A 12,355-nucleotide genomic window follows, 5' to 3' on the forward strand; every position below is an offset into this window, starting at 1 on the left:
AATGGAATTAATTCAAAACCTCATTTAAGATCATTTGTTTGTCTCTACAGGTGCACTTGGAATTTTATTTATTTTTAGCTTCCAAGTTGTATTTTTAAAAATCTCATTATTTTTATTTTAAAAGCACATATTTAGGTGTATAATATGCAGATTTTAATATGACAAAAATTCTGTTTTAATAATATTCTATCTATTACTAGCAGAAAAAGGAACCTTTTTTAAAAAGAAAAACGTATGCATTATGAAATATTTGAATTTCTTATTTTACTTGGTTGTTCCCTGTCCTACCTTCAAATAGCCATATCATCAGTTAAGTAGATATTACAACAAGCTAATTGATCCACTTAAGGGGAACTGAGATATTATTAGAAAATGGAATTAATTCAAAACCTCATTTAAAATCTCAAATTATTCAGGATGCTATTTACTCCTCTACCAAGGGTCAGCAAAGGACTTATACACCACTTAAATCCTACCTAAACCCTAAGAGTAGGGCTTAATTGTGATTTATGTGATCTACTGGCCCTGAGATGGCCCTGTGCACAGGGTGAGTTTCACTTTAACCTGCTAGTTATCTGTTCCTACGACTAGTAAAACAGAAGGAAACTACTTGCAATTGGTGTACATTTGGTAGTTGAGCTGAAATAGTTTAATATTTATATAAATTTTCATTCAAATAATGGTAGGTTTTACTGTTTATATAGCTATGTCATACTGCAACTTCTCACCACTGTTGGCTGAAAAATGAAATAGCTTGACAAAAGAAAAAAGCTGGAATATATCAACTCTTTTTTGGATGGGGAAAAGAGTGGGAAGACACCAGACCATTACCTTTTCCCACTCTAAGTCCCAGTGAATGGTAGTACAGTCACATAAAAAAACCTGGGTTTATTCCTAAATTTAGCTTGTAGGATTCTAGTTTCATACCACCCTTAAAGACTGCTTGGCCTTGCCGGCTACTGAGACTAACTGTAATTCAAGAGCCAAATGTTTGTGTGGAGCTTACACTCAGACATTTGCAACTGCCTTCACACTAGCACAGAGAAGAGCACAAAGATCAAACCAGCATCTATGCCTTGATTGGAAAGTTGGTTCATGCTATCACATACTCAGGAAACAGTGACATCCATGTTGGGTCAGGTCACTCAGTGACAGCATGACATTATCACTGCAGCTCTTTACCAAACGGCACGTCTTTAAACCACACGTCACTAAACCTTTAATGTTATACACTTGGCAACCCAAGTGGTCTCAAAGGTTTCTCTTCTGACCAAATGCTAAACAGTCTTGCCTGCAGCCAGAATTGCCTTCAAAGCAGCTAAAGGCAAACCAGGTCAGAATCATTCTGAACGGTTACGAACTATGTAACTTCTGTAATCGAACTACACACTTTTTTCCGAATAGATCTGCATTGGTCCAGAGAAAAAGATTGTTCTCTACCAGTAGGCCCATTCCCCACAGCTCCTCTGCCTCCTTGAATGCCATGATCTCTGGGATCCTCACCCTCCATTAGGTTTTAAACTGATTCAACTGAGCAATTAGAAAATACCAAACTCAGCACTATTGCTGACTCAAAAGCGTGATATCGCTATATTACTGTAATTGATCAACCTTAACGGGAAGCACACAAGGGTCTAGTACATTTTCTATACAGAATTCATTAGCTCATGATGGTCTAATATTGTCTTATTCTACTAGCGTACATTTCTAATCCATCCCTTACTTGCAATGACTTTCAGTAATAAAATTGAAGGCTTTTATGCAGCTAGAATCAGACCAAGTTGAGTGTGTGGTTTTGAAAAAAAGAAAATGTAATGACAGTTTTATCCCTCTTGTCTATCTGCAATGAGGTTTCTGTCAAATTAGGTCAAAACATTTTCCATTGCCGAGTCATGTTTCATCTGTTAAATGATGTAATAGAATAGAAGTAGCTGTCTTCCAGGCTTCCAGGGGCTTCCACATGCAGAAGATGCATAAAGCATTTAATGTGACCAGAACCCACATGCTTGATTTGAATACAAGCTTAAGATAGATTTATGAGACATGTCCTTGGACTCATGTTTTTTGCAACAAAGTCCCAATGGGGCTAAAAAGCTTGCTCTTCTTTCTGCATTGAGTTTGTGCTAATTCTCAGTATATGATTTCAGTGCAACCTCTGATTCCCAACTCTGACAGGGAGGGACAGTCCAAAGTTACTGAAACAAGCATTGTGTTGTTGTTTTTTTTTCCATTTACTTCCCCACAGACTGTATAGAAGCAGCTTAATCATTTTGAACGAGGAAGAGTGCTGAAATATTCAGACCTTTCAACCTTTCCTCCTTACTTTAATAAGAACTAATTCCCTCTCCTTGTCTAACCGCATGTCTAAAAGGGAAAGCCAGGACCCCTTTGAAGATAAGATCTTGACAGAAAAACATCACATTATATCTACTTCTCCTTTTAATAAAACCAAAGTTGAAAAAGCAACTGAATGTGCTGTGATGGTTCCACAGTCAAACACCTCTGTGTTTCACGAAAACTGTTCTCATATCCCTTCTGCTCCTTCTGAAGAGCTAGCCCTGGGTGCTTCCAATTCTGCAGCTCTGCAGTACACATTCTCAAGAACAGTACCTGAACTTACTACTGTATGTTTATACATGTGCTCCTACAACAGACTGATTTTTTCTTGTTCACTGACTGTGAACAGTTTCTAATGACTGGACAGGGCATAAATCCTTAATCTTTCCCATTTTCAAATGTTCTCAACTTTGTGATCAACAGAGTATTCACTATGAAAATCCTTTTTTTCACAGAGTTATCAGTCTTGTTGTCTGATAGAAAAATAAACATTTCACAGTCAGTAAAATCCAAAGCTGTGCAGAAAAAGTCACGGTTGCTTGATGACTACGATGCAGGCACCAGCTCTTCCAATATTTAGGGAAGCCATCTGCATAACAAAAAAGATGAAAATTAACAGAAAGTCTCGCAAGAAATGGCAGAAGTATTGTGGCACATATTATTCAGGAACTGTCAACATTAATAGCAGCTGAACTATACCAAAAGTATACAGAACTCACTGATACCATAGTACTGTAATTTTCAAACTACTTGCTTTTATCATACAGTACTTAGTTAAAAGTATAAGCAGGATAGGAATGCAGTATGGTTTTATGATTAGGCACTAGACTGTGACTCAAGAGGTTGGGTTTGATTCTTGGCTTTGCCATTTATTTTCTATGTAATTTTGGGCAATTTTTTGTCTGTTTTGTTGTAAATTCTTTGGAGCAGGAATGATCTCTTGTTTGTACATTGTACAGAGCCCCAGATCTCATCTGGGAGCTATAGGTCCTACTATAATACAAATAATTAATTTTTTAAAACTAGCATTTTGGGTTTAGGGGATAGCTCCTTTCTTGATTACTTTTGATTAACTGCTTTTCTCTTATTCTTGCATAGTATATAAAATATTTCATGAAATATTTTCCATGGAACTGACTTGCTTTCAATTGTTTTTGAAAGACATTTAACACAGTGTACCAATGTTTACATTTCCCCACAGCTATCACAAACTGGTATCTGCAATACCACTGTCCATTTATACTTAGGATAGAAAGTGATCGGGCTACTGCTGTGGTATTTCCAAAAGTTACGTTTTACTGGCAATAACTGCTAGATACATTGATGACTCATAGCTTCCGCTACTATGTGCTTGCCACAAATTCTTGTAATAACACTATTTTGTCTCAATGATTTAAATGTTGTGGCATTTTAGGGTAACACTTGAGAGTCCAGTTGAGGACTTGTTCTGCCAGCTAAATTTATGTAATATACAAACCCCAACATCATGAGTATTCCGTGATGGAATACGGTGCTATGCAATATGAGTAAGATGGCAGAATCAGCTTTATGACTAAATAGATAAAACAGACAAACAGTGGGAGAAAATAAGTGTTTTACAGATGAGGAACTGAGGTACAGTGAGAATAAGTAATTTGCCAAGGGTCACAGAGGAAGTATGTCACAGCCTAGAATTAAAGACAGACTTTTTGACTCTTAGTCCAGTACCTCAACAGCAAGACCATCTTATCTTTCTTGAACATGCACTTTAGATTAGTCTTTGATACTAGAATTTTAAGGGACAATAATTACCAGGAAAGACATGACACTACGTTCACTCTGATGGAACGAAACAATAGATTCCAAGGCCAGAACGGACCATTGTGGTAATCTAGTCTGACCTCCTGTAAAACACAGGCCAAATGATAAGAACTAGAGATGAAGGGCAGAACTGAAAAATGAGGAGTGGAAAGTATTTCATGAGACTTTTAAATTATATTTAAAATCTAAAATCATTATTTAAACATATTTTAATAAGCATCCTGGCACCCACAAGGTACTGAGAAAGCTAAAAGATTACACTGCAGTAAGGATAAGGGAAATTACCTTTTTACATGATTTTCCATAACGTTACTATTGTACATAACCAAACTAATACAATTTTAATCTTGGGGAACTATCGGTGTTATCACTACTTTTCCTGAGTGGACAATGAAGAGCATCGTTATACGTATAGTGCAGTATATATATTCCACTTATTCCTGTGTGGAGTTCATAACTATTATAACTCTTCAAAGGCCACTAAGGGTGAAATTGAAAGATGAGATGCAAAGCCACAAAAAAGACCAGAATGTTAAAAGCTGAGGTGCTGATATAGGTCAAAATCTCATCCTTCCCTGAGGAAATATGCTTTGTACTGGAGTCCTAGAGTAGAACTGTGGAGCCTTAAAATTCCATCTCTCCTGCAAGATAAATTCCAATGAACAGCATTGACTTCCTGTAGTAAAGTCTCCCTTCCTTTGGGGCTAGAACATGTGGTTCCAGAAATCCTTCCTAAGGCCTGGAGCCAGGATATGAAAAGCTGCCACTCAGTCATTCTGGGTTGCTTTTGCAGCATTTGGGCTGTAGTAGGAAGTGTGACATACTGTGTACTTCGTGGCCATGTTACATGCAAATAGCTGAAGGCAGGATTTTTCCTTCAGACTTTAAGACATGTTGTTACGACAAATCAAAACAATATGCAATTCAGAGATAATGCTGATTCTCTGTTCCTTTTTACAAGAACACAGTAAAATCTATTCTCACCTCATTAATTAAGGACCATATTCTACTGCTCTTCCTCACGTCTATTATACTTGGCAAGTAATCCCATTCAGTGGAAAGATACTACACAGGATGAGGAAAGGTGGTAGAATTAAGTCCTAATGGATTTATGCCTGACATTCCCAAGAGGATTAGTGGGAAGTACCCACATAAATCTTGTATCCATCTATGGGAAAATAAAAACCATTTGGTATTTAATTTTGCTTGTTGACAATAAGATTTATTTTTAATTACACTAAAGGACACCGAAATCCTAAAGTGTATAGTTCAATACTTCTTTTATAATCTTTTAAAATCCAGACTTAGAGAAGTGTCTGTGTACCAATATATGCAGAGGCACACATATTTATCAGATTACTAGACTGTGTGATACTTTGCTCATGCTTTCCATAGCAACTTGTGATGGGGACTTTTAACCAGGAAAAAGAATTACCAAGACAACTATATCAACAGTCACATAAATTGATTGTCCTCTGGGTAAAATTAACCCACAATGCAGCGGGTTGAAGCAAGACTTCTGCAATACCTGATTCATTTGGCGAGGCTGCATGGGATTGGGGTCGGGGGCGAGGGGGTGAGAACAGTTGCTAAGCCTTCCATATTCTGGGTACTGTGGAGGAAGTCTCCAGTCAGATCCCAAGCAGGCAGGAGTCAGATATATAAAAGTCACGGTTACTGGTTTCAAAACCATGTGGCTCAAGTGTTCCTCACTTAAGACTCCTGTTCCCTATGCAAGTATAATGGGGCTGTAGCTTGCTATTTCAACCCATAAACAGAATTAGTTGCTGTAGAAGGGTGGGGCTGCCACGGCATGGCCTGTGGAAGATTAGGTGGTTCATTCATTGTTCCAGCACTGTCATAATGGCTACTCCAGAAAAACCTAAAAATCAGAGAGCTCTCTTATTCCTGACTTCTACAAAACCCAGTCGCTCATGCTTTTTATGGGGACTGGCACACCTTTATGCCTTTTAGAAAAAAAATGTTTTTGCATGGGCCTGTCATATCACAGGATGCATAATCAATAAATCATACACTTGTGGTTTCATTAGCAATAAGTGATGACACAAAGAGACAGAGTGGTAAGAAACAGAGATTTTCAAAAATGTACTAGGAAGCCATTGCTATGTGTCTCCAAAATATTCCAGGCATTCCTAAACCATGCTAATCTATGTTCCTTCTGCCACACCTTAGTTCCACCCATCATACCACAGTTGTATATTCCACATGCCAAGTCACATTTTTTATATTTCAGCATTCAGCGAACTTCACAGTGTCCATTAAACGAAGGCTGTCATAAATATAAAGGGAAGGGTAAACACCTTTAAATCCCTCCTGACCAGAGGAAAAACCCTTTCACCTGTAAAGGGTTAAGAAGCTAAGATAACTTCACTGGCACCTGACCAAAATGACCAATGAGGAGACAAGATACTTTCAAAGCTGGGGGGGGGGGGGGGAACAAAGGGTCCGCTCTGTCTGTGGGATGCTTTTGCCGGGACCAGAGCAGGAATGCAGGTCAGAACTCCCGTAAAGAATTAGTAAGCAATCTAGTTAGATATGCGTTAGATTCTGTTTTGTTTAAATGGCTGATAAAATAAGCTGTGCTGAATGGAAAGTATATTCCTGTTTTTGTGTCTTTATGTAACTTAAGGGTTTGCCTAGAGGGATTCTCTATGTTTTGAATCTGATTACCCTGTACGGTATTTACCATCCTGATTTTACAGAGGTGATTCTTTTACTTTTTCTTTAATTAAAATTCTTCTTTTAAGAACCTGATTGCTTTTTCATTGTTCTTAAGATCCAAGGGTTTGGGTCTGTGTTCACCTATGCAAATTGGTGAGGATTTTTATCAACCCTTTCCCAGGAAAGGGGGTATAGGGCTTGGGGGGATTTTGGGGGTAAAGACATTTCCAAGCGGGCTCTTTCCCTGTTACATTTGTTAGACGCTTGGTGGTAGCACCAATAAAGTCCAGGGACAAAAGGTAAAATAGTCTGTACCTTAGGGAAGTTTTAACCTAAGCTGGTAAAAATAAGCTTAGGGGGTTTTTCATGCAGGTCCCCACATCTGTACCCTAGAGTTCAGAGTGGGGAAGGAACCTTGACAAAGGCAATGGAAGAAGAGAGTGAATAGAAAACTCTACATGCTAAACTAAGTAAACAAACTGCTTTCCCAGCAAGAAATCTGCATGACATATTTGTCATCAAACGAAACAGCAGAGCCACTTTCAACAACTACAAAGTCAATTTCAACCAATATACTGAAAATTCAGAATGAAAATAGCATTTCAATTGAAAATCAGACAGATTAAAAACGTTATTAAAAGCATAGCTAGATAATATTTTAGCAACTACTTTATCTGTCTCTTCTTGGTTTCATAAGAGAAACATTTTTCTTTTGTTTCTTCTGGGGAAACTCGTATCATAATAGTTGTTAAAATATTAGGAATAATTTTACAGCTATGGCAGTGTCAGCTACTTACTAATGTTAATGCATTGTGGGAAAAAATAAAACGAGTGTATAAGTACCTGCGTCCATTCATTAGTTTGAGGGTCATATGATTCCATAGTGTTCAGGTATGTCTGGCCATCATATCCACCCACTGCATATAATTTATCACCAAGAAGACAGACACCAACTGCATCTCGAGGCATACTCAAAGGAGCCACCATTGTCCAAGTATCAGTTTTTGGATCATATCTGAACAAGAAGAAAGGAAGCTGCAAGCTTAATGAAAACCTTGGTATTAGCTCATGTCCATCTTTACAAAAAATCTGTTCTCTTAAAAAACTTGTATACAAGGTTCTTATCATGAACAATCTTTTCAGCAGCAGAAAAAAAATTATGTGCTAGATTCAGATACTTCTATGTTGAATGGTAATTTATTCTGTGATTAATCCCTTGGAGATGAATGGACTATTTACAGAGTAAGGTGCTGTTTAACATGACTAAGAATGGTACAATCTGGCCCTATGTAAATAAAACCAAACTAGTTAAACTGTTCTTCTATAGTATATTGGAAACTACTTTTCCTAAAATTAGATTGAACTCTACAGTAAGTTGATTAAAACCTGTCTGAGAAGTCAAGACGTGTTTCTTGCTGTATTGTGCCACTGTTACTCATGTTAAGTAGCACTACTCTGTACCGGTAATACCATTGAGATCTATGACCCTACTCACATGGTAAGATACTAATCAGTATGATTAAGGGTGTCAGAAGTGGTCCCTCGGTGTTTATTAAAAAGTGAAAATGTATTTTTGCAATATAAATGGGTTTGCTGTGCAGAACCTATCAAATCAGTCACACAACGCTGATTACATCAGAATATAGGGCAAATTCCAGCAGTCCTTTTGCCATACTGTTTGGAAAAAGAAAGAAAGAAAGAAAGAAAGAAAGAAAGAAAGACGATTGATCTAATGTAAAAAAAATGTAAGTAGTCTCTATTCCAGTGTAATATGCCTGTTATTAGATTTTAAAGCCCTGGGTAAAATGTTAAAAAGTACCTAAGAATTTAGGAGCCTAAGTCGCACCAAAAGTCAATAAGAGCTAGGTTCATAATAAGTCACTTAGCCTCACAAAGATACTTAGATGTGATGCTTTTATCTTTTAGGTTCCTAGAAAATCACAGGAATATAGTGATTCACAGAGCCTGTGTGACAGGTTTCAGAGTGGTAGCCGTGTTAGTCTGTATCAGCAAAAACAAGAAGAAGTCCTTGTGGCACTTTAGAGACTAACAAATTTATTTGGGTATAAGCTTTCGTGAGCTAGAACCCACTTCATCAGATGCATGGTGTCTATGCTCCACTATAATGGGAAGAGATAGGCAATTTAGAGTGGAATTCACAAAAACCAGCACACTAGGTGGGGAGCCAACTATATAGCCAATTGGCAATGTCAAGGAGAGGCGTGTGTCATAAGCCCTGCCCCTCTCATGGAGATAGTCACCTGAGCCTGGGCTGCAGGGAGAAGCCTGTCTCTATTTGTGATCCACAACCATGAACCCTCTTTGGAGTTAGGCACCTAAGGCAATTTTTGCAAGAAGTCAGGGGACAGAGGTTGGGAAGATGAGGAGGAGGACCACATCCCTTATCAGTGTTAGACTGGTGGCTCAGGTAGTCATCAAGAATGCAGGAGACACCCCTCCACACATACGCTGTTGATGAGACATGATTTAAACAAGGATCTACCACTCTCAGGTGAGTGCTTTGCTACCTTTCAGGTGTGTGCTCCATCCATTGGGCTTTGGAATATTGGAATGTGAGGCTCCCTCAGTCTCTCCTGTTGAAGCCATTGGAGAAATATTTAAAGAGTCATTTCAGCCAGAGAGAAAGAGAGAGACAGAGAGCACCCAGGGTCCTGTCCTCCTGCTCCAATGACTCTTTAATTATTTATCCAAAGGAAAACAGCTTCAACAGAAAAGTTGGAGGGAGCCCCACAGCAAAATATCCCATAGCCCAGTGGATGGAGCACACACCTGAAAGGTAGCAGAGTCCTGTTCAAATCCCTTAATCTCATCAGGCAGAGGAGGGCTTGAACTGGGTCTTCCACATACCAGGTGACTTCCACAACTATTGGGCTAGACATTATGAGAGAGAGCCGCTGCCACCACCTTGTTTTGTGTGAACTCACTTGAGGGGCCCAATCCAGTAGGCAGCCACTGAGCATGCCTACTGGATTGGGTCCCACATGCAAGTTAGGCAACTTATCTTTACCTGACTTTCAAATCATTGTGAAACTTAGATGGGAGATAGGTGCCTGGGCTCCTGAAGTGGGGCAGTGTGCACATGCCCAGAGTCAGACATACAGGCACCTAGGGAACCTTTTATTGAAAAAAATCTTAGGTGCTGAATGAGTTTAGACACCTACAGAGTTCAGTGGGAGTTTTGTGAATTGCAGTAGTGCCTAAATCTGGGAGTTGGGCACCTAAGAACTTTTGTGAATCTAGGCCTTAGGCACTTCTGAAAACTGTATCCACTTTTATTATCTATGCCATTACTTTCATTTGGCTAGATGTTTCTTTCACTTGCCTTTAGTATGCTATGACAGACATTTTGGCACAGCCTGCTCACACCTGCTTTAATCAAATCTCCATTTTCTTCACAAAGGTTGTCAAAAGACACACTTGATTTTTTTTTTAAATTACTCTATGAGATTTATCCAAATCTGATGACATCAGCTTTGATGCTAGGAAATGATATTAAATCCTGATCAGCAGAAACTGTGAATCAGACTTCCAATTTCAACTATCCCAATTTTGGTATGTATGTAAGGGCATTTCCCAATCAATCTGATTGTTTTGGAGAAAAACAAAAGCTATATTTCTTTGCATGTCTTTCCCAAATCTTCTGCAGCTGGAAGTAATACTGCATATTTATTATTAGTAGTATTTTATTAGAGGTGTAATAAAAAATACTCAGTATTTTTCAGTTACAAATTATATTATTTGGCGGTTATTTTGACCAATTTTTTAAATAGCATTTACTCCCAAATAGGTGATGTTCAGGATTTAGTTGGGGATTGGTCCTGCTTTGAGCAGGGGGTTGGAGTAGATGACCTCCTGAGGTCCCTTCCATCCCTGATATCCTATGATTCTATGATTCTATATAAGGCTGTTAAAAATATGAGCAAAAGCTCAGTAGCCTCTCTCCTTGCCCTAACCTTGAAAGCTTAAAATTTATTAGTTTCTATATTCAGGAACTTTTATTGCATCCCCTCTCACCCTGGAGCACATGCAGTTACTACAAAGATGAAATGTACAACTGTTTTTCACAGAAGATTGTAAGAAAATGTAAGCATTTTCCAGGCAATTACAAATAGGGAGCTCTTTTTTCAGTTGTGTTTTGTTGACAGAATTGAGTTCTAAGCATTCTATTTAGCCCCTGGTTACCTGTTTATAAAACAAAACACAGTGATGTTATTTATATTTAGCTTGTCTGTTTTTTCAGCTACTCACCTTGACCCTTGCAATCAGAAAGAGAATACTGTATCATAGAGTCTATTAAAGTTTATTGCCCTCTGGGAGGTGAAGACACAATGCACGCTTGGTAAAGCTGGTTGTAAAATGAACATTAGCTAGAGGCATATGGTGCTTTTGGAGGAAAAGTCATACAGTCTTTGACAAAATCCATTCAGAATTAACATTTTTCGGCTTTACCATATGTGTATTTCCCCTTCCAGGTCTTCAGACATTATTGTAATCCGCAACCCCCTCTCCCCCCATAATTTACAACAATTAGGATAAAACTGGGAGTTATAATAGAATTCCTGGTCTTTAGTCAAAACATTCAGTCCTTTAAAAAAGATGGAGGAGGAAAAATGCATGATAGTAATATTTTAATTCTCAGCTAGACAGTACAAAAACCTGCTCACTTTACTTATCTGAGTAGTCCCAGTGAAGTCAATAGGATTAATAAAGTCAGTAATGTGTGTAGATGTTAGCCCCAACTATATGTTTAGCTTTAGAGACCAATTTAATCAAGGTGAAAGTAAAGACAATTAAATCTTTTAACACCCAATTAGGAGAACATTATTATGAACTGCAAAGCAGTTAAGAAGGCACTAAAACCCTGCTGTTAAAATATTTAACAAAGATTTCACAACTTGCCATCTTTTAGCTACAGTATATGGGCTCTGGCACTATCTAAGTTACGTCCTTCTTTGAAAATACATTTAACTGAGGATGACAGTATAGATGGGAAGAAGATGTGGATGAAGCTTTTTTTTAAACAACTAACAAAATCATCCAAAGCAGAGGGCTTGGTGGTAACGGAGGACTTCAACTACCCAGACATCTCTTGGAAAAATAATACAGCAGGGCATAGATTATTCAACAAATTCTTGGACTGCACTGGAGACAACTTTTTTATTACAGAATGTGGCGAAAGCAACTAGAGGAGAGGCTGTTCTAGATTTGATTCTGACAAACAGGGAGGAACTGGTTGAGGGTTTGAAGATGGAAGGAAGCTTGGGTGAAAGTGATCATAAAATGATAGAGCTCATGATTCTAAGGAAAGGTAGGAGGGAAAACAGCAAAATAAGGACTATGGCAGACTTTAGCAAACTCAGAAAATTGTTAGGTAAATGGGAAACAAATGTATGGGGAAAAGAGTTCAGGGGAGTTACAGTTTTTTAAAGAGACATTATTAAAGGCACAAGAGCAAACTATCCCAATGAGTGGGAAAGATAGGAAGTATGGTAAGAAACTACCCTGGCTTAACCAG

At 38.2% G+C, this 12,355-nt stretch overlaps 1 protein-coding gene across 1 annotated transcript in view; it reads right to left on the reverse strand.

Moving 5' to 3' along the window:
• Positions 1–12,355, reverse strand: part of KLHL1 (kelch like family member 1) — a 445,797-nt gene that overhangs the window by 6,789 nt on the left and 426,653 nt on the right. The window contains exons 10-11 of the mRNA XM_037895040.2: positions 7,663–7,834; positions 20–2,926 (exon numbers count right to left, since the gene is read on the reverse strand). Coding sequence (XP_037750968.1) covers positions 2,867–2,926; positions 7,663–7,834 — 232 coding nt within the window. The 3' untranslated portion in view covers positions 20–2,866. The remainder of the gene's footprint in view (positions 1–19; positions 2,927–7,662; positions 7,835–12,355) is intronic.

Source organism: Chelonia mydas, chromosome 1, assembly GCF_015237465.2.
Source record: "Chelonia mydas isolate rCheMyd1 chromosome 1, rCheMyd1.pri.v2, whole genome shotgun sequence".
Lineage (NCBI taxonomy): Eukaryota > Metazoa > Chordata > Testudines > Cheloniidae > Chelonia > Chelonia mydas.